This window comes from Brassica napus, chromosome C9 (assembly GCF_020379485.1).
Source record: "Brassica napus cultivar Da-Ae chromosome C9, Da-Ae, whole genome shotgun sequence".
NCBI classification, from domain to species: Eukaryota; Viridiplantae; Streptophyta; class Magnoliopsida; order Brassicales; family Brassicaceae; genus Brassica; species Brassica napus.
This window is the reverse complement of record NC_063452.1, coordinates 3,715,423-3,737,633: the sequence shown is the minus strand read 5'-3', so window position 1 is coordinate 3,737,633 and position 22,211 is coordinate 3,715,423. Positions and strand designations below refer to the sequence as shown.

General features: G+C 37.1%; 4 protein-coding genes, 1 long non-coding RNA gene, 1 other non-coding gene and 1 pseudogene across 7 annotated transcripts; 3 read left to right on the top strand and 4 right to left on the bottom strand.

Moving 5' to 3' along the window:
- Nucleotides 1-226: 226 nt before the first annotated feature.
- Nucleotides 227-989, bottom strand: LOC125593298. Its single transcript, XR_007329219.1, has 2 exons — nucleotides 757-989; nucleotides 227-645 (listed from the first exon to the last, which is right to left on the bottom strand). It is a non-coding gene; the product is annotated as an uncharacterized LOC125593298 (long non-coding RNA).
- A 363-nt stretch (nucleotides 990-1,352) lies between these two features.
- LOC106442590 lies at nucleotides 1,353-2,480 on the top strand (annotated as a pseudogene).
- Nucleotides 2,481-6,290: 3,810 nt separating this feature from the next.
- Nucleotides 6,291-6,363, bottom strand: TRNAF-GAA. The gene has a single exon. It is a non-coding gene; the product is annotated as a tRNA-Phe (tRNA).
- Nucleotides 6,364-6,936: 573 nt separating this feature from the next.
- Nucleotides 6,937-9,792, top strand: LOC106440370 (pentatricopeptide repeat-containing protein At5g25630). The gene is made up of 3 exons (XM_048769737.1): nucleotides 6,937-7,147; nucleotides 7,255-8,130; nucleotides 8,875-9,792. The coding sequence occupies exons 1-3, from the start codon at nucleotides 7,085-7,087 to the stop codon at nucleotides 9,643-9,645; spliced, it is 1,710 nt and encodes a 569-aa protein (XP_048625694.1). The 5' UTR covers nucleotides 6,937-7,084; the 3' UTR covers nucleotides 9,646-9,792.
- A 337-nt stretch (nucleotides 9,793-10,129) lies between these two features.
- Nucleotides 10,130-11,653, top strand: LOC106440372 (protein PEROXIN-4-like). 2 transcript variants are annotated; one of them, XM_013882019.3, is made up of 6 exons: nucleotides 10,130-10,227; nucleotides 10,451-10,490; nucleotides 10,592-10,711; nucleotides 10,799-10,927; nucleotides 10,989-11,118; nucleotides 11,355-11,653. In XM_013882019.3, exons 2-6 carry the CDS (start codon nucleotides 10,485-10,487, stop codon nucleotides 11,441-11,443), a joined length of 474 nt encoding a protein of 157 aa, XP_013737473.1. In that variant the 5' UTR covers nucleotides 10,130-10,227; nucleotides 10,451-10,484; the 3' UTR covers nucleotides 11,444-11,653. The 2 variants fall into 2 exon arrangements, with proteins under 2 accessions (XP_013737473.1, XP_022565358.1); XM_022709637.2 differs by lacking the exon at nucleotides 10,130-10,227 and adding an exon at nucleotides 10,231-10,372.
- LOC106440369 (putative hydrolase YtaP) lies at nucleotides 11,498-13,889 on the bottom strand. Its single transcript, XM_013882014.3, has 12 exons — nucleotides 13,683-13,889; nucleotides 13,359-13,429; nucleotides 13,182-13,262; nucleotides 12,971-13,099; nucleotides 12,788-12,874; nucleotides 12,638-12,691; nucleotides 12,474-12,564; nucleotides 12,321-12,391; nucleotides 12,149-12,218; nucleotides 12,034-12,086; nucleotides 11,766-11,957; nucleotides 11,498-11,672 (listed from the first exon to the last, which is right to left on the bottom strand). Exons 1-12 carry the CDS (start codon nucleotides 13,759-13,761, stop codon nucleotides 11,565-11,567), a joined length of 1,086 nt encoding a protein of 361 aa, XP_013737468.1. The 5' UTR covers nucleotides 13,762-13,889; the 3' UTR covers nucleotides 11,498-11,564.
- Nucleotides 13,890-17,208: 3,319 nt separating this feature from the next.
- On the bottom strand, nucleotides 17,209-21,073 carry LOC106442586 (protein tesmin/TSO1-like CXC 7). The gene is made up of 7 exons (XM_048767090.1): nucleotides 20,888-21,073; nucleotides 19,280-19,794; nucleotides 19,102-19,170; nucleotides 18,842-19,019; nucleotides 18,043-18,455; nucleotides 17,569-17,972; nucleotides 17,209-17,481 (listed from the first exon to the last, which is right to left on the bottom strand). Exons 1-7 carry the CDS (start codon nucleotides 21,071-21,073, stop codon nucleotides 17,393-17,395), a joined length of 1,854 nt encoding a protein of 617 aa, XP_048623047.1. The 3' UTR covers nucleotides 17,209-17,392.
- Nucleotides 21,074-22,211: the final 1,138 nt, after the last annotated feature.

The window sequence follows — 22,211 nt, the reverse complement described above, 5'->3', positions numbered from 1 at the left end:
GGATTAAGGATTTATCAATTAGAATCTGAAAAGAATTAATTTCACCTGTTATTCAATATCCCACAGATTTACGTGAGAAATTAGGTATAATAGATTTTGATGAGCTGTCGACAAAAAAAAAAAGATTTTGATGAGCTTTTTAATAAAAAAACAAGAGGAAGCAAATCCTAGCTTTTTTATCTGGCTTTCGAATATTTATCGAAGAAACCAAAAATAGCTTCCTCTCTTTCTCCTCCGTTCTTCACCGCCACTGTAATCGCTTCGCCTCCGACGTCTCCTCCTTTTCGCCAAATCCCTAACCACTCGGTGTTTCTCTCCTCCTCCACCGTTCACCTCGGCCTCACAGTCCTACAAACCTTCCGCTGGAACCTCGTCTGCTTTGAATCAATCTCAGTAGCGAAAGCTCTTGACTAGCTGATACCTCGGTCTTTACGGTTAGCAACACCAATAACAAATTCGTTGTTATCTTGGATTCTACTCTATCAGTGTGCTCTGTTTCTCAGTATTTTTGCTCTTAACTTCCTTTTGAGATTGAAAGTTTCTGGCTTTAAGAGCTCTTGATTCCCTAATATCATCCCTTCAGGCGCGTCTGCACAGTAGAGAATTGAAACCCAATGCTAAGGTAGTTCCCATTCCCATTGATCACTATATCAACGTAGAAGTCATTAATTGTCTCACTCAAACTGAGGTTGAAACATATGAAAGCTAACAAATTTCCTTATAATGTCTGGTGGTGATAAGGAGAGAGTTGAGTACATGAAGCAAAGGGCAGTGGAGTATGCAAACAGTTCCCTGGCCTGAGATACTGCTGTAACAGAGTACGCAGATGCCACTTTACAATTTTCACATCTTGTGGTTCTTCTCTTACCCTTTTTCTCTTAACAGATACATGCTAATGATGAGATAGAGAAGGTGAAAGGTTTTGCGAATTACAACACTGTACGAGCTTACAATGAAAACACCAGCCCTCTCTTGTCCTCAACCCAACTTCTTTGATATATTATAGCTTTGACTTGATTAGTTGTATGAAAAAGGAAACGTATTGATCTAGCTCAAATAGCATTGACACGTCTTTGGAGAATTTCTTTTATCTTTTGGCCATATCTCAAATAGTCTTCCACGTTAACATACGTAAAAAATAATTATATAATAGTATTTCTATAAATATTTCTAATATAATATATATTGAATATTCATAAACTATAAACATAGTATATTGCCATTTGACTAGAAATTTGACGGAAGATCCGCAACAAGAAAAGGCGAAAGGAGCATATGAATTTTGGAATGTTCGAGAAACGACAGTGTTGATTCGACTTCTCATTGACGGAATTAAGCAAGGGTGGCGCGACAAAAATGGGAGCATGAGCAAAATGACTGTGGAAAAAAAGATTCTACCTATTTTGAATGCCACAGTTGGTTGCCATAAAACTCATAAGCATTATTTAAGTAGACTTAAGAGTTTAAGAAAGCTCTATAATAGCATGCAAGACCTTATCCGACTCAGTTCTGGATTTGGATGGGATCCTATATCTAAAAAGTTTACAGCTCCTAACCAAGTGTGGGATGATTATGAAAAGGTAATATTATATTTTAAAGCTTAGAATATTTCTACTACAAAGCTTTTAAACTAATAATATATATGTATATATATATATATATATATATATATATATATATATATATATATATATATATATATATATATATATCATAGGCACATCCAACTAAGAAGAGTATGCGAGATGAAAATTTTGAAGATTATGAAGACTTACAGCTAATATTTGAGCAAGGATTAGCTACCGGAAAAAATGCTATTGGTTTAGGGGAAGACACCGATGCACCAACTTTTGGAGCTAAAGATGAACCGTCTGAATTAGATCCTAGATCTTTTGGATATCCAGACAAAGAAGGATCTCAAGCATCAGGGTTTTCGGATTCAACTTTGCCAAGAAGCACAAAAGGCCCATCAGAGAAGCCACCCCCTAAAAAGAGAGCCAAAGGTGTCGAAGGTGGAGAATCCAGTAACTCAAACATGGATGGTAGCCATATGGAGAAGTCTTTTAATGAAATGATCGAGATAAGCAATCAGGTTGTTAGCTTGATTCAGCAAAGAGAAGAAAGACAACAAAGAGAAGCCAACTTGAGAGAAGTGGAGAAAAAAAAAGAATAATATCTGGGAAGCAATCAAAGAAGTTTCTGGCTTGGATGAAGATGTTCAGTATGATACTTTGAAGGAACTTCACAAGTGGGGGATGAAAGATGTGTTCATCAACATGTCTATTGAAGAACGTATGGGGTGGATACGAAGGAACGTTAGATGATGTTTTGTTTTCCAAATTGCTTAGTTTTTAAGGTTTTTTTTCTTTCAATAATTGCATGTTTCATGATTTAATTATATAGTTTTTTTTTCTTTCAATAATAGATGAACGTTTTCTTATTGGAGTTTAAGAATTAAATAATATTTGATAGCACTAACATTATCTTAGTCCATATTTAATAATCTTAGTATCACTAGTTGTTTAAGATAATCATATGAGTCCATAAATTTTAATATATTCATTTTTTCTTGCATCAGGTCAAGAGATGAAGATGAAGAGAATGATATTATAAGAGAACAAATAGAAGACGAAGGAAACCGAGGCCGTGGAAATAGAGGGACAAGTGGATAGAAGTGCTATTTCTTTATCTCTAAACTCAAGTGAATGATCTAATTGTTTCTGGTTCATTAGTGTTCCCTTTTCTTTTATAATCAGTTGCTGAGATTGTATGATTAAGTTCATAGCTTTGCTTGTAACCATCTTTTAATCTAATAAAAAAAAAAAAAAAAAAAAAAACGAAGATTTAGAAACAAAAGTGTTGCATTTGTTGGTGACAATGACCGGATTGGCACAAATATTGATTGCACATCGATATTTCAAATTTAAAAGCTATATTGAATATCCAATTCGACGGCCCATCACAAGAATTGGATACGACTATATACAGAAGGTGTTGCAAGAAGACCCTCAACATTTTCGACAGTTGTATCGAATGTATCCAGATGTGTTTCTCACGCTATGTGACCTTATTAAAGAAACAACACATCTGAAAGATACGAGATTCATCTGTGTTGAAGAAATGGTTGCCACTTTTCTAGTCACCGTCGGCCAAAATTCAAGGTATTGTCACACCAAAGATACTTTTAAAAGGTCGAAATTTGCAATAAGCATAAATTTCCACAAAGTCTTAAGGGCAATAAATACAATTGCTCCAAGTTTGATGGCCAAACCCAAACTCACGGTACCTGCGAAAATCAGAGAAAGTACAAGATTTTATCCTTATTTTAAGGTATGTGTATTTTTAATTTAATTTATTTTATTCTTTATTATTATATTCGAAAAAAAACTAATATATCATATATATTTTAGGATTGTTTATGAGCAATTGATGGTACTCATATACCAGCTATAGTACCTACATGTGATGCTCCTAGCTACCGCAATGGAAAAGGACAAATATCACAAAATGTCTTGGCTGTTTGCAATTTTGATATGGAATTCATATACGTTCTCAGTGGATGGGAGGGCTCAGCTCATGATTCAAAAGTATTATATGATGCTTTGACGAAGAGAACTAATAAATTTGAAGTACCACATGGTAACTTTTTGTATGGTAAATAATAAGCAAATATTTTATTTATTAGACGACGAGCTAATAGTTTTATTTTAATTCTATTTCAGGAAAAATTTATCTAGCTGATTGTGGATTTGCTAACAGACGCAAATTTTTAGCTCCTTTTCGAAGTACTAAATACCATCTTCAAGACTTTACTGGCCAAGGTTGTGATCCCGGAACTCCACATGAATTGTTCAATCATCGTCATGCCTCCTTGAGAAACGTGATTGAGAGAATATTTGGAATATTCAAATCACGATTTCTAATATTTAAATCTGCTCCTCCATTTTCTTTCAAGACACAAGCAGAATTGGTACTGGCTTGTGTAGCTTTACATAATTTTCTTCGCAAGCATTGTTGCTCAGATGTGTTTCCTGTTGAAGTTCCCAATCAAGCTACCAGTGAAGAAAATATGGAAGGCAACAATGCAAGAGATGATTCTGAAAATGTTGAAGAAATTTTGGAGACACAAGATCAAGAAAGAGAAAGTGCTAATATCTTGAGAGAAGCAATGGCTGAAGAAATGTGGAAAGATGCAACTACTTAGGTCTTTTTTATAACAACTACTTAGTTTTATTTATTTGCAAAAGATATTTTAAAAATAAATCTTTGAGTTTTTTTATTGTTGATTTGGAAATGAACTCCAATAAAATCCTTAACAGAAATCAAAATGTATTCCAAACAATTCTATTTAAATCCTACTCATCATTTACGGACTCCACTCATATCTATTAGTAGAATCCTAATTACAGTTATAATCAATTCCATTAAAGTTCCCAAACCAATAACACCCCCTAAATCTAGGGATAAACCAAACAAAAGGAATATGAATAGAGTACTCAAAAACCTATACTGATTTTTGTTGAATATTTAAAAGCTGGGAAACATTATCAAGAATAAGAAACGATAGAGAGAGAAATAAAGAAAAAAACTCAGTTATAGAAGATGAAAAAGTTACAAAAATCACTATCAAATCGTCACTCTCTCAAATCATAACATGACTTCAAACTGTTTCATCTTCTATAACTGTTTTTTCTTTAATTTTCCGTTTTCTCTATTTTCTGCTATTGCTACTTTTTCATATATTGCTCCATCATATTTCTCTGCAACAAATGAAATGAATTATGTGCAATACAATATATGAGGTATAGATTGTGAACCAAATCTGTTTGTTTTAACCATTGACGCAAAAAAAAATATAACACTAGCGCGAGTGAATTTTTCTGACGCAACACTAGACTAACTGGTGCAGTTGGTAGGAGATAGTCAAAACTATGTCCACACAAGTACGAGTGAATTTTTCTGACGCAACACTAGACTAGATAATCCAAATCATTTTTAATGGATCAGATCCAACACAGTTTATCAGGAAGGAAATTTTGTTTGAGGATCTCATCAGTTACATAAACTCAAGTTTCGTAAGATATGCGTAATATTAATTTTTGTGCCCGTACGGGACATAACACTAGTAGTATTATATTTTTGTGGACTTACTATACGTGGCCATATCATAATCACTATCACTATTTATATTATTCCAAAACCAAAACCGAGAAAACCTATGACAAGTAGTTTTATAAATTAGTTAATCCATTACAAATCAAATGATTAATGATAAGTTAAAAAAAAAAAAAAATTGTATCTTAGATTTGATAGTGTTTCTTCATACCAAAACAATGATCTAATCAATAATATGTACACAAAGGTCAGATATATAGTCAAATTAACATTTTTACATCGGTTTTGATTATGCATACGAACACAGTGTATATTAATCTAAGATACAATAATAGTGATTTTATGGTTTAGCCGATATATAATTTCTGTAAAATACTTTGTTATGTAAGTTAGTATAATAAAGATACCATTAGATTTTATCTGAGTACAAAATCTAAACTAATTATGCTTTTTTCATTCCAAACCTCAAAACTTTATTTTTTTTATTAGCCGTTGAAATTTTATTTTTCTGTCCCGAAAAACATTCATGGACTTTGATTCATGTTTAATGTCCACGACGATCTACTATTGTAAAGTTATCAAGTACCTAATTTTTCATGATAACAAAATTGCCCAATTGTTTAATTTAAATTAGGCTTACTTAATAAAATTAGCAAAAATGTGTATTTATTTTTCTATGTTGTTTTTTGTAACTTGCAATCACTATTATTAATGATTCTCTATAAATAATGTATTTGTTTTAAAAATATATCAATCTAAAATTTTATTAAGAATGTTCAACTTTAAATCTGAATATTAATATTATAATGTTATAAAACCTAAATATACTTTTTATGCTTCGCACTTCAATTTTTACTTTACCTAGTAGAATGAATAAAAACACAATAAAATATAAACACAATTTCATAGTTTATAAATGGAAGCCAAACACATCGAACATGACACAGCGTTGTCAAAAATTATATATATATAACAAAAACACAAACATAAACAATTATCTTCGTGAAATTGTTAAAAGTTAACAATATGAACGCGGATCAAAAGCTAGTTTTTAATTAAAAATTAAAAGGGATACATTTTTGTTTAGAGAGATTGAAGTGGTTAATTGCCATGTTTTACGGGATATAGTACTGTTAACTTACATGTACATTTTTAAAAACAAAAAATATAGAACATGCGGTGAGCGTGGATCGAACACGCGACCTTCAGATCTTCAGTCTGACGCTCTCCCAACTGAGCTATCCCCGCTTGATGACATGTACACTAATATATTCAATATACTAAAGTCTGATATATTCGACTATACTCAACTCAAAAATGCTATGTGATGCTGAAAATGTCAATACAAGAAACATCAGTATTAAAAAGATGTATAGTCAGGAATAGATAGATCTTCATGGTCGTGTGGATAAAGTAATGGAAACCCTTGCCAATTTGACAAAAACATACATAAGTGGTATTGAGAAAGTAAAACTTATTCAATGCTGGTTTGCAAGTTCTTGAATATATACACATCATATGGAAACTGAGAAAGTGAAACTTTATTTCTAGAGATGCATTAAAAGTCAATGCTTTCCTAACAAGAAGATATATCATTTATGATTTTGAATGGAATATCTTAACTGCTTTGAAATGGATTATTCCAACTTGCCGTTTAACGTTTTCAGTGACGAACGTCATGATGGGCTTCACTTTTCACTGTTTAAATTTTACTGGGCTGGGCCTTTTGGGCTCATTAATTTATAAACCGGTAAAAGAGATTCTGAAAGTTATTATTTATGATTTATTAAAAACGATAAAATACAACAAAAAAATATGTGGACGGAAAACAAAAATTCCCAAAATTCCATTGTCTTCCTTATCTAGTTTCGTTGTCTTCCTCATCAGAATTAATTAATAAAAAAAAAAAAAAATTCCTTTTTTCTGTGTACATTGAGCCTCTCTATCTCTCTTGCTTTTCCGACAAAACATGGGAGATTTCGAGAACAAATCTCCCGTTATGTCTGAAGCACAAAGATCAGCACTTGTTAAGGTAAGAATCTGAGTTACTTGATCTGAGTTCTTTTAGTTTTGTCTTATTCTAAACTCTTGGTTTTGGTCTGGTGAGCAGAAAGTTTTACTTTTGAACTCTTTTTGCAGACTACAGTTAACAAAGGAGGAGAGCATCAGTATCATCGCTGCAAGTCATGTAATGAAGGAAGCAGTTGCAGGACAGTGAGGTCAAGAACGAAGCTGATGAACATTCTAATAGAACGCGGACGTCCACACGAGGCGCAGACCCTTTTCAAATCCTTGTCAGAGACAGGACACAGACCGTCTTTGATCACTTACACAACTCTCTTAGCCGCAATGACGGTCCAAAAGCAGTACGGCTCCATAACCTCTATAGTCTCCGAGGTCGAACAGAGCGGGACTAAGCCTGACTCCATCTTCTTCAACGCGGTGATCAACGCTTACTCCGAGTCCGGTAACGTCGAAGAAGCCGTTCAAGCGCTGCTGAAGATGAAGGGGCTTGGTCTGAACCCGACCACGAGCACGTACAACACTTTGATCAAAGGGTATGGGATCGCGGGGCGGCCCGAGAGATCCTCCGAGCTGCTGGAGCTTATGCTGGAGGAGGACAGCGTCGATGTGAGGCCTAATGTAAGGACGTTTAATGTGCTGGTGCAAGCTTGGTGCAAGAAGAAGAAGGTGGAGGAGGCGTGGAGAGTGGTGGATAAGATGGAGGAGTGTGGGGTTGAGGCGGATACGGTGACGTATAACACGATTGCGACTTGTTATGTGCAGAAAGGAGAGACGGAGAGAGCTGAGAGAGAGGTGGTTGAGAAGATGGGGAGGCCGAATGGGAGGACGTGTGGGATTGTGGTGGGAGGGTATTGCAGAGAAGGGAGGGTGAGAGACGGTTTGAGGTTTGTGAGGAGGATGAAGAAGATGGGAGTCGAAGCGAATCTTGTTGTCTTTAATTCGTTGATCAAAGGCTTCGTTGAGGTCATGGACCGTGATGGCATCGATGAGGTAACTCAACACTGTTGATTTTAGTTTCATTATTGTGAGTTTGGTCAGGTTGAGTAGGTAATAAGTAGGCACTGTTGGTCAGGTTCGGTTTCTGTTATAGTATTTTGGTTTTGCGGTTCTGGAGATTTAGGTTTCATTCGGTTATTTATAAAAGTCGGTTCGGTTTCGGTTCGGTTATTTTGGTTTTTGGTTTTGATTTGGGTAGCAAAGTTGAAAACCGGATTAATGTGATAACTACTACTTAGAATATGATACTTTCCTATTTCTATCTTGAATGTGTTTAGTATTTATTTATCTTCTCCAAGTCCTTATCTACTTAGGACATCATCTATGTATGAATAAACAGTTTACTGAGAGATCAATAACTCAATTTATTCATTCTATTTCACGGATAATATCCGACAGATTTCGGGTCCATTTCGGTTCCGGTTTTCGGGTAATTTTAGATAATATGGGTAGAAAGTTAGATAATTCGAGTTTTTCAGGTTAAATATAGAATAATTCGGGTTTTCGGATAATTTGGTTTATAAATGTATTTTAGAATATTGGGTTAGTTAGTATTTTTAGGTGTATTGTATTTTAAAAATTTGGGTCACATTTTTTTCTCAGTTCCGGTTCGTTTCAGTTTGTCTGTTCCAAAGGTATAGGATCTATTTATGAAATTCGGTTCAGTTTTTGGTTTTGTTATTTTAGCTAGGTTCTGGATAATGTGCAGATGCCTAGTAATAAGTATGAAAGTTGCAGGTTCTTACCTTGATGAAGGAGTGTAAGGTGAAGGCAGATGTAATCACCTACAGCACTGTAATGAACGCTTGGAGCTCAGCTGGATACATGGAGAAAGCCGCACAGGTCTTCGAAGAAATGGTCAAAGCAGGAGTCAAACCAGACGCACACGCTTACAGCATTCTAGCCAAAGGCTACATCAGAGCCAAAGAGCCCCAAAAAGCCGAGGAGATCCTCGAGACCATGGTCGAGTCCCGCCCCAACGTCGTGATCTTCACCACGGTGATCAGCGGATGGTGCGGCATCGGAAGCATGGAAGACGCGATGAGGGTATTCAACAAGATGTGCGAGTTCGGCGTCTCGCCGAATATAAAGACCTTCGAGACGCTGATGTGGGGTTACTTGGAAGCCAAGCAGCCGTGGAAAGCCGAAGAGGTTTTGCAGATGATGAAAGGGTTTGGCGTGAAGCCTGAGAACTCTACCTTCGTGCTGTTGGCTGAAGCGTGGCGCGTCGCGGGGCTCGGGGATGAGTCGAACAAAGCGATCGAGGCGTTGAAGTGTAGAGATATCGAGAAGTTGGAGAAGCTTTACCAGAAACAGGCGTCGTCAGGGGGGTTTAGTCTGTTGCAGATTCCTGTCGGGAAACGGGAGGTTCCGACCGCGAAAGCTGTGAATCTTTCTGCTTGTAAACTCGGAGCTCGAGTGCCACCGATTATATGCCAGAAGCAGTCGCAGGCGCAGTTTGGGATCAGTGGGCAGTTTGTGCAGTCTTGTACAGTGTTCTTGAACTGAAAAGGGACAAAACTGGCTTTGTCTGAAGCTGGAGATTTGTATTTTCACTACCTAAATCTTCTGTTTAAGAGAGTCGATACTGTGAGAACTCTTACCATATGTACATTACAACATAATGATCTTATAAAATCTATTGTACATTACAAATCTGTGATAGTATTCTGCTGTAAACGAATTGGTAGTTAAACTTATCTGATTCAAATTGTAAAAAAAGAATCCAATTTTTTTGATAAAATATTTTACAATATCCAAAATGTTAATCGAATTTAACAAATAACCTAAAAATTTGAATAACATGAATTTTTTTTAAAGAATTTGACTCAAAATTAAATTTGTTTACGAAATAAATATTTGAAATATAAATAATTGATACCGATTTGAATATATATAAAACTGAAATTATTTAAACCAAAAATCCAAAATCTCTTAAATCTCAACCCAAACCGAACCAATATTTTATTTAAACCGGATTAAAGCAGACCGGTTTATATTTGCCCAACCATCGAAGCTTTCTTCATTGTTCTTCGTTGTTTCTTCTCCGTTATCTTCCACTTTCTCTCTCTCTCTCTCTCATACTTCCAGGTAAAGCTTCATTGATATTCCTTTCTATGACTCGTTGTCTACTCCATTTGATCTCAAAGCAGAGAGATTGATAAGCCTAAGCCTCTCGTTCTTGTAGAAGATAAGATTAGAATCGAAATCATTTCCTGATCTCGATTCCAGTGAAGTAGAATCTCTAGTTTCATGGGTTTTGGTGAAAAATCTGATCTTTACAATGTTTTCATGGATCAATCTGATTTTGCAGTTGGCGAATTTGTGCAGCAGAGCATCAATCAGAGATGCAGGTTTCACCTTTTTTTTTTCTGTTCATATTATTTACCAAGCTATGTCAATATCGAGACCTTTGTTGTGTAATGAAAAAGCTTTGGGCTTTTATTGTAATTAGCAATCACGAGCAAGACTGTTCAAGGAGTACAAAGAGGTTCAACGAGAGAAATTAGCTGATCCTGACATTCAACTCGTGTGTGACGAGACCAACATATTCAAATGGACTGCACTTATCAAGGTATTGTCTTGAAACAAGATCAAAGCTTTTTTTTTTTTTTTTTTTTTTTTAAATACGCTCTTTGTTTTTTTGTGTGTGTGAGGTTAGGGACCATCAGAGACTCCTTATGAAGGCGGAGTGTTCCAGCTTGCCTTTGCTGTTCCTGAAAATTATCCTCTGCAGCCTCCTCAAGTTCGGTTCTTGACTAAAATATTCCATCCCAATGTGCATTTCAAGGTAAGAGGAACACATTCATGTGAATGAATGAACGAATCTTGTAATGTTTTGTGTTGTGTAGACAGGGGAGATATGTCTTGACATATTGAAGAACGCGTGGAGCCCTGCCTGGACGCTTCAGTCAGTGTGTAGAGCCATCATAGCTTTGATGGCTCATCCTGAGGCGGACAGTCCTCTTAACTGTGACTCAGGTACAATGCAAAGTGCTTTTATAACTTCCAGGGCCTGTTCTGGGCCAAACCGGATGAAACATTAGCCTCAAGCCCCCAAATTTTTAATATATATATATATACTTAGGTTCTTAAATTTGTAAAAAGGAAAATTAATCCCCTAAACTATTGAAATTTTTATTATTTCGTCTATAGTCCCCAAAATCCTCTGATAACTTCATATCTGATTTGATCTTTGTGCGTTGCTACTGATATAGGAAACCTACTAAGATCTGGGGATGTGAGAGGGTTCAATTCAATGGCACGCATGTACACACGCCTCGCCGCTATGCCTAAGAAAGGATGATCATCCTCTCGTGCTTTTCTTTTGCTTACATTATTAAAAGATTCACATGTAAGGTTACAAAGAAGATGTTTCCTTCTTATTAAATATGAGCTTATTGGTTTACAATAATTGTATTACAGTTTTAGTAAGAAGTAATGTTTCCTTGTTTAAGGAACTTGTCAAACCAATCTGATGTTTCTTTGATCATAAAGCTTGTTACTTCGTGTCCAACTCCATCTTCTGCTACAAACTGCTCTCTCAAATCAAACACCAAAACCCTCAAACACCAAAACCCTTTTCAGATGCATTAGAACTAAATGATTTAGATCAGTGATGGATAAACCTTGAAGTTTCCAGGAGAAGCAGTTTCCTCGTAAGCCTTTTGAGCTCTTTCTAAAGGAACAACTAGTCCACCAAGAGGACAGCGAGGATCCTTAGCGCCGTTAAGGAGGTAAAGAGGCCGTGGAGCAGTCACTGGTAACGAGTAAGGAGAATCAAACTGAGAGGCTAGGCCAGGAGCTATTCTGTTCCACACCTGTTGAGAGTCAATAAATACAATTACAAACCAATCAACTCGAGTTAGCTCATAGTCACTGTCATGCTTTCTTTACCTTCTCAACCACTTCTTTGTCGATCTCGCTCTTTCCCATATCAATCCTTGCTTCTGTAACCATTAAAGGAATTAGAATCTTGATTCATATTTTGTGTTTATTCAAAAAGTTTGACCTTCAAATAAAGGCTTAATACTGTTGACTCTTGCTTCCCACTCATCATTATCTATTGCCCATCTAAAACCCTGCTCAACAGCACAACTTTAGAAACTTGGAATAGTCTTCTAAAACAAGGAAACAATCCTCATACAAGTCAGTTACAGGTTTTTGTAGTTGTTATGTTTCACCTGAACACCAATTAAAGGTACAGTCACGGAATAGCGAGTGTCAGCTGCAGCAGCAAACCAAGCATGCATCCCTGTATTTGCTTTCCCAATGAACAAAGTTAGTATATGTTAAAAAGCTACAAATCATAGTACTCAATTTGTTCTATGACTGACCTCCTAGTGAGATACCGGTGATTCCTATCCTTTTAGGGTCTATATCTTCTCTCTGAGTAAGATATTCAGCTAGTTTGATCAGATCCCAGACCTGAAAAACAAAGAAAAGATCGATAAATGCGATAATAAAGTCTTACAATCTAAAGTAGAGGCAGTGTTTTTACAGTATCAAAGATAAAAGGCATTGTGTCTCCATTTTTCCAAGATGAAATAAGAGCCTGCATTGAGATTTACACCAAAACCACTGTAAGTCAGAGCTCAAAAAGACTAAAGAAAAGATCAATAGTTAATGATCCATAAACAAAGATTTTTACATCTCTATAGGCAGTTTTGGTGCCAGCTCTTTCTCCATGGTAGCGAGAGTCTAAGCCAATGGCTACATATCCACGTGAAGCATATGCCTTAACAAGAAAAGCAATCAATTAAGTTGTGTTCAACAGAGGAACCTATTGATTTTAGGAGAGTTCAAGAGTATAAGCTGAGATGTTTTATTTTACTTCAAGCCATGGCCTTAACCACTCTTTGTTTGTGTTGGTGCCATGCATAAACACAATCGCTGGTCTTCTTTCTTCACTATTCTCTTTCAAGCTTAAGATAAGCAAAGGCAGTCTTCCTTGCTCTGCAGCCTTGATCCATTACATAAACATCTTAGGACATCAGAAAAAGTCAGAAAATTTGTTGAAAAACAGAGTTGTAATAAAACATTACCTCAGTGTGCAGATGAAGGTTTTCCTCTTTAAGCATCTCTTTCAAGTTATTAATATTTTTCTTCGGACAAGACTCTAGTGCCTGGTTTGGTAATGAACAAAAAAACCACAAATCAAATAAATAAATGAAAGTATATTTAATAAAAAAATCTGCAGAAAAATATATGCAATATCTCACTTCCGTAGATGGAACATCATTTTGAAACACAGGATCTTCCACTGGCTTTGTACACTCAGCTACCAATGGAACTGAAAATGTTCCCAAGCATTAAACATGCAAACTAATATTAAAAACAAATAAAAATATTAGAAGTAAACTGTATCCAGATTTAATTCAAGGTTAATCTAACAGTTAAAGGAAGATAATCATAGATTATGAGATTGTAAATTAACCTTACATGTATCAGAATCGTGTTATTATAGTAAAACAGAGAGAAGTAATCAAGTAGAAATGTTTTTGATTAAATAGCAGAAAATAATAATAAAACCACCAAGAACAAACCTTCTGGTGATCGTCGACTACGAAGAACACGGAGAAACTCCGATCTAAAGCCAACGGCTTCGTTACTCGGAGTTTCCATCGCTCTGGTGATCGGTGGGTAACAGATTCCGTATTGTGTTTTGATACTATGTTTTTTATGTCAACGGCATGCACGTGCACAACAATCTGTGCCACCTGCTTCGAGATCCAATATAGACATTTTAGGGGCCCCATTTACATAAATATAGTGTATCATATTGGTAAGAGATGCTAATTTTACATAACATCAACCTGAGTTCATCACTCCAACGTTATTCTTTTGGAATAACTTTTATTTTGTTGTCGAGTTTTGAAAACTGAGAAAGAATTACAGCCAAAAACTGAGAAAGAATCTGTGTCCCAAACAGAAAATCTAAAGTCCCAAAACAAAAAAAAAATGAAAATGTCAATTAGTTTTGAAAAATTTACGCATACTTTTTCTCAAGTCAATATTACTTACACATACTTTTTCCATGTCACATGCTTTCTTGTTTGACAATGTCTAATTTACCCTCAAAACTAGAATTAGTTTAGGTATCTCTCTTTCTCTCTATGGTGACCCACTCTCTCTTTCTCTATCCTGACTCCACTTTCTCTTTCTATTCTACCCTAAACATCAACGATTTGGTTTTTCTCAACGAGCAGACCAATAATCGCAGATCTCAACATCCTTCACCCTTTCAATTCACCTACATCTCCTTGTTTCTATTGTAGATTTGGAACATCGAAATGCGTAATCTATCCTCTCTATTGAGTTCGTCTTCAGCATCACCGTTGTGGCTCAAGCTTCTTCGCAGTGGTACAAAACCGGTATTGATTCGAAGCCACCAAAACCACGTTATATCTGTCCGAGTGGCCTCGTCCTCTCCGTGGTCAGCTCTCCCGTCGTGGTCACTACCGGAACCGTCATCATCAACCATATCAAAAGAGAAGAAGGATGGAGCACATCAATGGTGGTTTCTCCATATTTGCAGATCTGGTCTTCCAAATCTTAGGTGTTTATGAATTTATCTTGACTTTTAAAATGTGCAGAATGGTCCAATCGATTTTCTCAAAACATTTTAATCTTACAATTTAGTCCAATCGATGTTAAACCACTCCCTTTTATATAAGCAACTTGTATACATCCACAGCTCTCCAGGCCACATCAACGACTAGACACCCTCTCCTATCTATAACCACACCACTCCTGACCACAGTCTACAATATCTTCACCATGACCTCATCACTCCTAACCATCTTTCATCTGTTATTCATGACCACAACAACTCCATCCACACCTCCCATTTTCGAATCCCATATCCTCTGACCATTAGATCCACATCTACACAACCTACACTATCACCACTACTGTCGTTCCAAAAACTTTTTTATATTGTTTGACCACTTTCTATGCGTCCACATCTACCAATCACATATACGTAACCACAAAACTAGTTGACTATAAACACAGATATATTAAAAATAAAAATCAAATTGGATGTTAAAATATAGAAATACAAAGTTATAATTAATTATATCAAATACATTAGCTATATATATTTTGACAATGAAAAATTAACAAAATAAAAGTGGAAGGGTGAAATAAAACACTAATTATACAAAAAGTATGAAAGTCAATTATTTCCCTCCTCTGGTTCGGTCACTTTCCATTTAAAGTCAATTACTTTCTCCTTTTTACTTTAACCAGAAAAGCGCATCTCGTCTGTGAAAAGGGCATTTACGGGAGAAAAAACAAAAGTAAAACAAATAGTACGCTTCAGTTCCAAAATATGTGACATGCAAACAAACTTGGAAAATTAACTTTATACGTAAACAGCTCATTAGTTTTATATGTAAGTTGTAACTATTTATTTATTCTTAGGGATCCTGTATCTAAATGTCTAAGATCAAACATATAAAACTAATTGACATTTTCATTTTTTTTTTTTTTTGGACTTTAGATTTTCTGTTTGGGGATACAGATTTTTTCTCAGCTTTGGAATCTTGACAACAAAATAAAAGCTATTTTAAAAGAATAACGTTGGAGTGTTGAACTCATGTTGATGTTATATAAAATTAGCATCTTTAACCAATATGATATACTATATTTATGTAAATGGGGCCCCTAAGATGGGATGTCTATATATTTTGGGGCTGTGAATCTTTTCTGATGCTTCCTCCGTTTGATATTATAAATAGTTTAAAAGATATTAGTTTGTTTTAAAATATAAGTAGTTTTCGTATATTCTATATAATTTTTACTTTTATTAGGTATAGTGTGTGACTAATCAAATAATATAAACTTATTGATGATTGGTTTAACTATGACTAATTTATATATCAAATGCTATATATTTTTTTTAAAGAAATCTTAATCTTTGTGCATTACATACATAATAAAACATAGGGAGTACATGTGAAGCACGGCCCTGACCATAGTAACATGCGGTAAGGTTAAAAGGCAGAAACCTACACAAGTATGCTAAATGCTCTGCTCGTAAGTCGTAACGAACATAAAAAAAGTATTCAACCACTTTTCATAAACCACGTATAGTTTAATATTTATGCGTTTCTTGCTGGCTATGTGAGGGGGGGGGGGGGGGGGGGGGGGGGGGGGGGGGGGGTGTCGATGTATTTAAATCTTTCTTTGTCAGATTGCTATCATAGTCATCATCAGCTATATACTGATATACATCAACCTTCACACTTTCAAACTCTTGATTTTTTAAAATAATCAAACAAAGATCAAATGGCTAGTAAACAAAAACACTGAATAAACTGAAAGTTATTTGCTATGACCGATTGATTAGCAGTGGACATTCAGGTTTGTGGTTCGGGCTATTCAGATTGGGATATTTAGAACATGAACCGAATATTTTTCGGATCAGATCGGTTCAAATGTCGGTTTTCTATTTTTTCTTTTTTGTAAAATCCGAAACATAACTGAATTAGAAAGAAACCGAATAATCATCAGCTATATACTGATATACATCAACCTTCGCACTTTCAAATTCTTGATTTTTAAAAATAATCTTTGTACAACAAACATAGATCAAATGGCTAGTAAATAAAAAGAACACTGAATAAACTGACAGGTATTTGCTATGACCGATTAGCAGTGGACATTCAGGTTTGTGGTTCGGGTTATTCAGATTGGGAAATTTAAAACATGAACCGAATATTTTTCGGATCAGATCGGTTCAGATGTCGGTTTAAGTCGGTTTTCTATTTTTTTCTTTTTGTAAAATCCGAAACATAACTGAATTAGAAAGAAACCGAATTAAAAACGATTTGGATTTCGGCTTCAGAGAATAGAAAAATAAAAACCGTTCAGAATTTTTTCGTAAAATTCGATCCGGTTATGGTTTTGTTTTTCTCGATTCGGTTTTCCGATTTCGGATAATACGCCAAAGACCATAACAAATTTAAATCGAAACATTTTTTTGATGGATTTTCCATCTGATTCCGATGCGTTTGTGCCTTGGACGTTACATGTTTAACTTGCAATTTGCAAATTAGGTAACAATTTTATTCAAGTAGACACTATTTACTCAAAATCTTCACGCCAATGTATGAAACATAGTACCTTGCAGTTAGCACTAATCTAACAGTCCCAATAATTAATCTAATCTGATCTTCCTATAGATACTTTTAAAACATGTCAAAAAGAGTTGGACGCTAAAGTTTTTATCCGAGAAGTTCCCTAAGCATTACCCTAAACCTGAGTGCTGATTCCTTTGCTCTTCATCTTCTGGTGGTTCCTTTCTACTCTGATCTGTCTTGGTTTTGATATTCATTCCTGCTTAACCAATGTCTTAAATTAGCACATCTCCAAGCTCTAAATTTTTGAACAAAGATACGGTCTCTCAAGCGAAAATCAGCGTACCTTTTATGTTCCCACGGTTTGAGAACTGAATGAGAAAGTCCCTGAAGCTGGACAAGATCTGTCTTTCTTGTTCTACGAAACTCTCCGAGCTTGTGTCTGCGTCTTCTTTCTCTTGGCTTGTTTTCACTCGGGCGGCAGATGTCTCTTTCTCTGATATGATCACATCCTCATCATCACACATCAATGCACGTGTTGCTGGAGATAACGGCTTCTCGTCCATTCTAGTAGAGTCAAGGACACAATCTGGAGAGTCATTGGTCTCATTAGCATCTATCAGTGCTGGATCAAGTGAAGAGTCTTTCTCATTTTTCCTCCTTTTATTTGCTACATCCACCGATCTTGTGACCAGAAGCGCACATAGGTCTTTCACATGACGCGGCTGGATAGAATTTGACAGAGAAGACCTATAGAAGTAGACAGTTAGATAAATCCTTAAGACGGTATCATACAAAGGAAGGAGTTGATATCACCAACCTGTAAGAACATGAGGTAAATCCAGATACCACTCTGTTGTTAGGAACTGAAAATAGAGAAGTGTCACCATTCCTTATGAGGTGTGGAAACGCAGATGAGCCTCCAGCTGAATGTGAAGCTTCCTTGCTCTTTCTCTTTCTTGATTCAAGAGGGTTTAGATAACCAGAGGTGGCGACGGCGCGGTTGAGAGCTGCGTTGGTCGTCTGCTGTTGTTGTGTGTAGGTTTCTGGTCCATAAAGAAGGGCGTTCCTCTCTTGGCTTCCTTCAAAGTTCTTGCAATCTTGACATTTACAATTCTCAGAACACAGGACATTGGCCTGGTAACACTCGCAGTACTTCTTGAGGCATCCTGATTTCTTGCAGTGGCATCCTTTGCTGTGCTTTCCCAGAATCAGTAGTTGCCGCACATCTTCCTACAAGTCGTTTTCAGATAAGTTACACCAAATGTATATATCAAAATTAGGTCTGGGTATTGTATACGGATCCGAAGAACCCGAAATAGCAGGGTATTGGCGAATCCTAGACAACTAGACCCGAACCCGGACCAACAAATCCAAATTACGCTATTGCTATTGGGTCCTAATATTTAAGAACCGAAGGATCCAAACCCGACAAGACCCGAGGATCCGAATGCCCATGCCTAATCTTAATACTTTCTTTGGCTTAAACAGAATAGTAAAAAAACATCGATTCAATCCATTATCATATTGATTCCTTTCAAATGTATAATCAACTGCTTGATTTGCAGTCCATCACCGAACTAACTGTAGTCAAGTGTATAAACTTCACAAGATCCCACCTGTAAATCGTTGGTTCCAAGAGGACTACCAGCAATCTTAGGCTTGAAGGCATCCGGATTACGCTCCAACGTCCCGGTGATGGCTTCTTGTCTTGCGGTCTCGTTCTCCAAATTGTTTTGACAATTCAAACAGTTGCAGCCATTGCAATACGACCCCGACGCAAAGCATTCACAATACCTGTAAACAGATTACATTTCATCACCACCACCACCACAAACTAAAAAAAGGCTTTATATGATCCAGAAGAATGCACACTTACAGCTTCAAGCATTTTGAATTTTTACAGTTGCAATGCTTCTGCTTACTTGGTGTCAAAGGCTCTTGCTTGCTGCATACACAATCAAAATAACCCTAACTAACTCCACCGCACGATCTTCCCCCCCCCCCCCCCCCCCCCCCCAAAGCCGAAAACTAATCAAAGTTGAAAACTTTTTTACCTCACTCGACACTTGGCCGACTCATGATCAAACCCATTAAGCGGAGGTCTCTGCGGCGGCGTGCTGAGTTCCGATCTAACCGGCGGTTTCAGCGACTTCACCACTTGCTCCTCGGAACCTGACGGCGGCGGAGGAGGCAACAAGTCTTCTTTTTTATGATCTTCCCGAGACGAATTCGAATCGAGAAGAGAATGCGGCGGATGATTCTTCTCACAATCCATCTCCGCCGCCGCCGAGACGGAGAAATCCAATCGACGCGCCAATTGGTTTCGCGGAGAGCCCAAGTCCTGATCGGAGTTATCCACAGTGAAAAAAATCAATGGAGAGAGAGAGATTTCGCTGCTGCTTTCAGCTGGAGAGCTCTTCTTCTTCCTCCTCTGTGTTCGTCTGCTTCTTCTTCGTCTCTTTTGAAAAAAAAATTGAATTTTGATGAACCTGATTACCGAATCTAACGGCTGAGATGAAAAGGAGTTATCAACGGTTTGGATCGAACGATTTAGGTTTTTTTTTTCTTTCTAACCGACGTTTTAATGATGCAAAGGCCCAATAGTAAGCCCAACATCTAATAAGAATAAAGATCTTTATGTTAATTTTGAATGCATGGATCAAAAGAGAGCCGGTTCGAGAGCCGAAAATTTTAAAAGGATTAATTTCATTATTAACATATATTATAAGAGTCGATAATCTAATTTATGTAACAATTCCTCAGTTTTTTTTTCATGAATAAAAGTAACAAAGAAAATTTGGATCAATTGACACATCTCCTAAAAAATGTTTAGTCACTGGACGGTCGAGATGAAACAAGTCTCGAATCCTCAAAATTTTAATGATAAATATGTATAGATCGTAAGAGAATTTAGCTTAGGTTACTTAGGTTCCAAGTTAGTCTTAGATCTAGGTTTTAAACTGAAAGCAATGACACAGTCAATTTAACGAGTTCCCGGCCCTCGGCACGGTACGTCTCGTGGGAGAACTTCTGCTCCCAAACTTCACTAGATCAAAGAGACTCTAGAAACACAAGAGTAGTGTTCTAAATAGTTTGTTACACAAGTATCAAATACTCTTCACAAGAGAATACAACAAAGTCCTTAGATCAACTAGACTTAGGCCTAAGCTATTGATCTTGTATTGTTGTCTCCTTCCCCTTGCACTTCACCTTGATCTGAATACTTGTTGCTGTCTGCTATGTAACAACCTTCTTGTATTGTACGGCTTAACCTAATCAACATACTCACGTTATGTTTATATGTGACTAGGTGTTTCAGCTGGAGTGGGCATGCGTGTTCTTGGCCCAAGTCACATCAGCATTGCTTCTGGCTCATCTGTCTTGTCGAAGCCCAAGCTATGTTCACAAATCTCCACCAGCTTGGTTAAGGCCCGATCCTGGCCCACCTCGATGAATCCTCGTGCCGACAGCCTCACGCCTTGGTCTCTTTTGTCTTCTTGCGAAAAAAAAAGACACCAGTCTCTACTCTCTCTCTCTCGCCGTCTCTCTTCTCGCGAACCTCCACCAGAGAAATGGTCTTGGCTCAGATTTCTGAGAGATCTCGATCAGCTCCATTTTACCGACGTCCCTCTGCTCCTCTGTTATCTCCAGGTACATCTGACATCCATTTTAGCTTTGAGATTAGGGTCTTCTGTAAAGAAAGTCGAGAGCTTTCTTGGGAATTTCACTGATCCTTTAATTCCTTGTGTCTTGCATGTCTTCTCCGACATGATTCCGGCTCTTACTCGAGCTCCACTGTCACGCTCCACCTCTTCTGTGAACCGAGGTATGAACTGACAAGTCCTCATCCCTCTGCGTGTTTTCGATCTACTCTGATCTGTTCCATCTGACGTTTCAAGGCACCCTCACGTATGACGGCCCTAGTACGACCCTGATGATTCTGTATCTTGATCTGAGTACTCTGCTTTAGCTCGGTGAGCTCTAAACGCGCTGCTTCCCTGCTTCTTATCAACAGAACTTCTCAACAACTGCTTTTGTTTCTTGTAGCTCGTTGTGGTTTAGAAAAGCACTTTGAAGAAATGGTTGGTGACGACATTCCTAACACCAAACCCGTGACTGGTTGGTGTTGTTTGGTGAACTCCTCCACCTGAACCGAGGACTCTTCTTGATTCTACTTCTGCTCCAGGTAACATCTCCTATCTCTTGTCACGATACTTTTGGCCATCAATTGACTCCTCATTCGTATTCACTAACATGCGTTTGTTACTTGTGATCTGCGAGGGTGAAGTTTAGACAACCATAGTCACCTGGAGCGTCTTCCTATCTCATCAGTGGACATTCAAAAGTTCACAGCAAAGCTGGAACTTCTGACCAGGTACTGTCTTCGTTAGGAAATCTGCAGGATTAACATTTGTATGAATCTTGTGTAGAACTATGTCTCCTGCTTCCACTAGGTCTCGAATGAAGTTGAACTTGGTAGCTATGTGCTTAGTCTTCTCGTGATTGACTGGATTTCTTGCTAGAGCTAGGGCACTTTGAGAATCGCAGTAGAGTTTGATTCTCTGTTGTTTGAATCCTAGCTCTGCGCATATCTCTTTTAGCCACATTGCTTCTTTAGCTGCTTCATTCATAGCCATGTATTCGGCCTCTGTGGTTGAAAGTGCAACAACTGATTGTAGACATGATTTCCATGAAACTGTATTGCCTGCAAACTTGAAAACATAACCTGTAACTGAGCGTCGTCTGTCCATGTCTGTTGCATAGTCTGAGTCTGAATAGCCTTCAACTTCTAGTGTAGAATGCTTTCTGAATGTTAGAGATGAGTTCATTGCTTCCTTTAAGTATCGTAGAACCCACTTGACTGCTGACCAGTGGTCCCTTCCTGGTTTACTCATGAAGCGACAAACATAGCCTACTGCAAATCCTAGGTCGGGCCTCGACCCGACCATTGCATACATTAGGCTTCCTACGGCACTGGCATATGGA

Bases quoted from the DNA above. Each gene is read 5' to 3' on its own strand.
- LOC106440370 (XM_048769737.1), top strand. From the start codon at position 7,085: ATGGGAGATTTCGAGAACAAATCTCCCGTTATGTCTGAAGCACAAAGA. The intron at 7,148-7,254 runs GTAAGAATCTGA...CTCTTTTTGCAG, and splicing joins AAAGATCAGCACTTGTTAAG to ACTACAGTTAACAAAGGAGG. The intron at 8,131-8,874 runs GTAACTCAACAC...TGAAAGTTGCAG, and splicing joins ACCGTGATGGCATCGATGAG to GTTCTTACCTTGATGAAGGA.
- LOC106440372 (XM_013882019.3), top strand. The intron at 10,928-10,988 runs GTAAGAGGAACA...TGTGTTGTGTAG, and splicing joins ATCCCAATGTGCATTTCAAG to ACAGGGGAGATATGTCTTGA. The intron at 11,119-11,354 runs GTACAATGCAAA...CTACTGATATAG, and splicing joins TCCTCTTAACTGTGACTCAG to GAAACCTACTAAGATCTGGG.
- LOC106440369 (XM_013882014.3), bottom strand. From the start codon at position 13,761: ATGGAAACTCCGAGTAACGAAGCCGTTGGCTTTAGATCGGAGTTTCTC. The intron at 13,430-13,682 runs GTTTGTTCTTGG...GAACATTTTCAG, and splicing joins TAGTCGACGATCACCAGAAG to TTCCATTGGTAGCTGAGTGT. The intron at 12,219-12,320 runs GTGAAACATAAC...GCTGTTGAGCAG, and splicing joins TACCTTTAATTGGTGTTCAG to GGTTTTAGATGGGCAATAGA.
- LOC106442586 (XM_048767090.1), bottom strand. From the start codon at position 21,073: ATGAGGACTTGTCAGTTCATACCTCGGTTCACAGAAGAGGTGGAGCGT. The intron at 19,795-20,887 runs GTCAGATGTACC...AACGTCGGTTAG, and splicing joins ATCTCAAAGCTAAAATGGAT to AAAGAAAAAAAAAACCTAAA. The intron at 19,020-19,101 runs GTAAGTGTGCAT...ATCTGTTTACAG, and splicing joins AATTCAAAATGCTTGAAGCT to GTATTGTGAATGCTTTGCGT.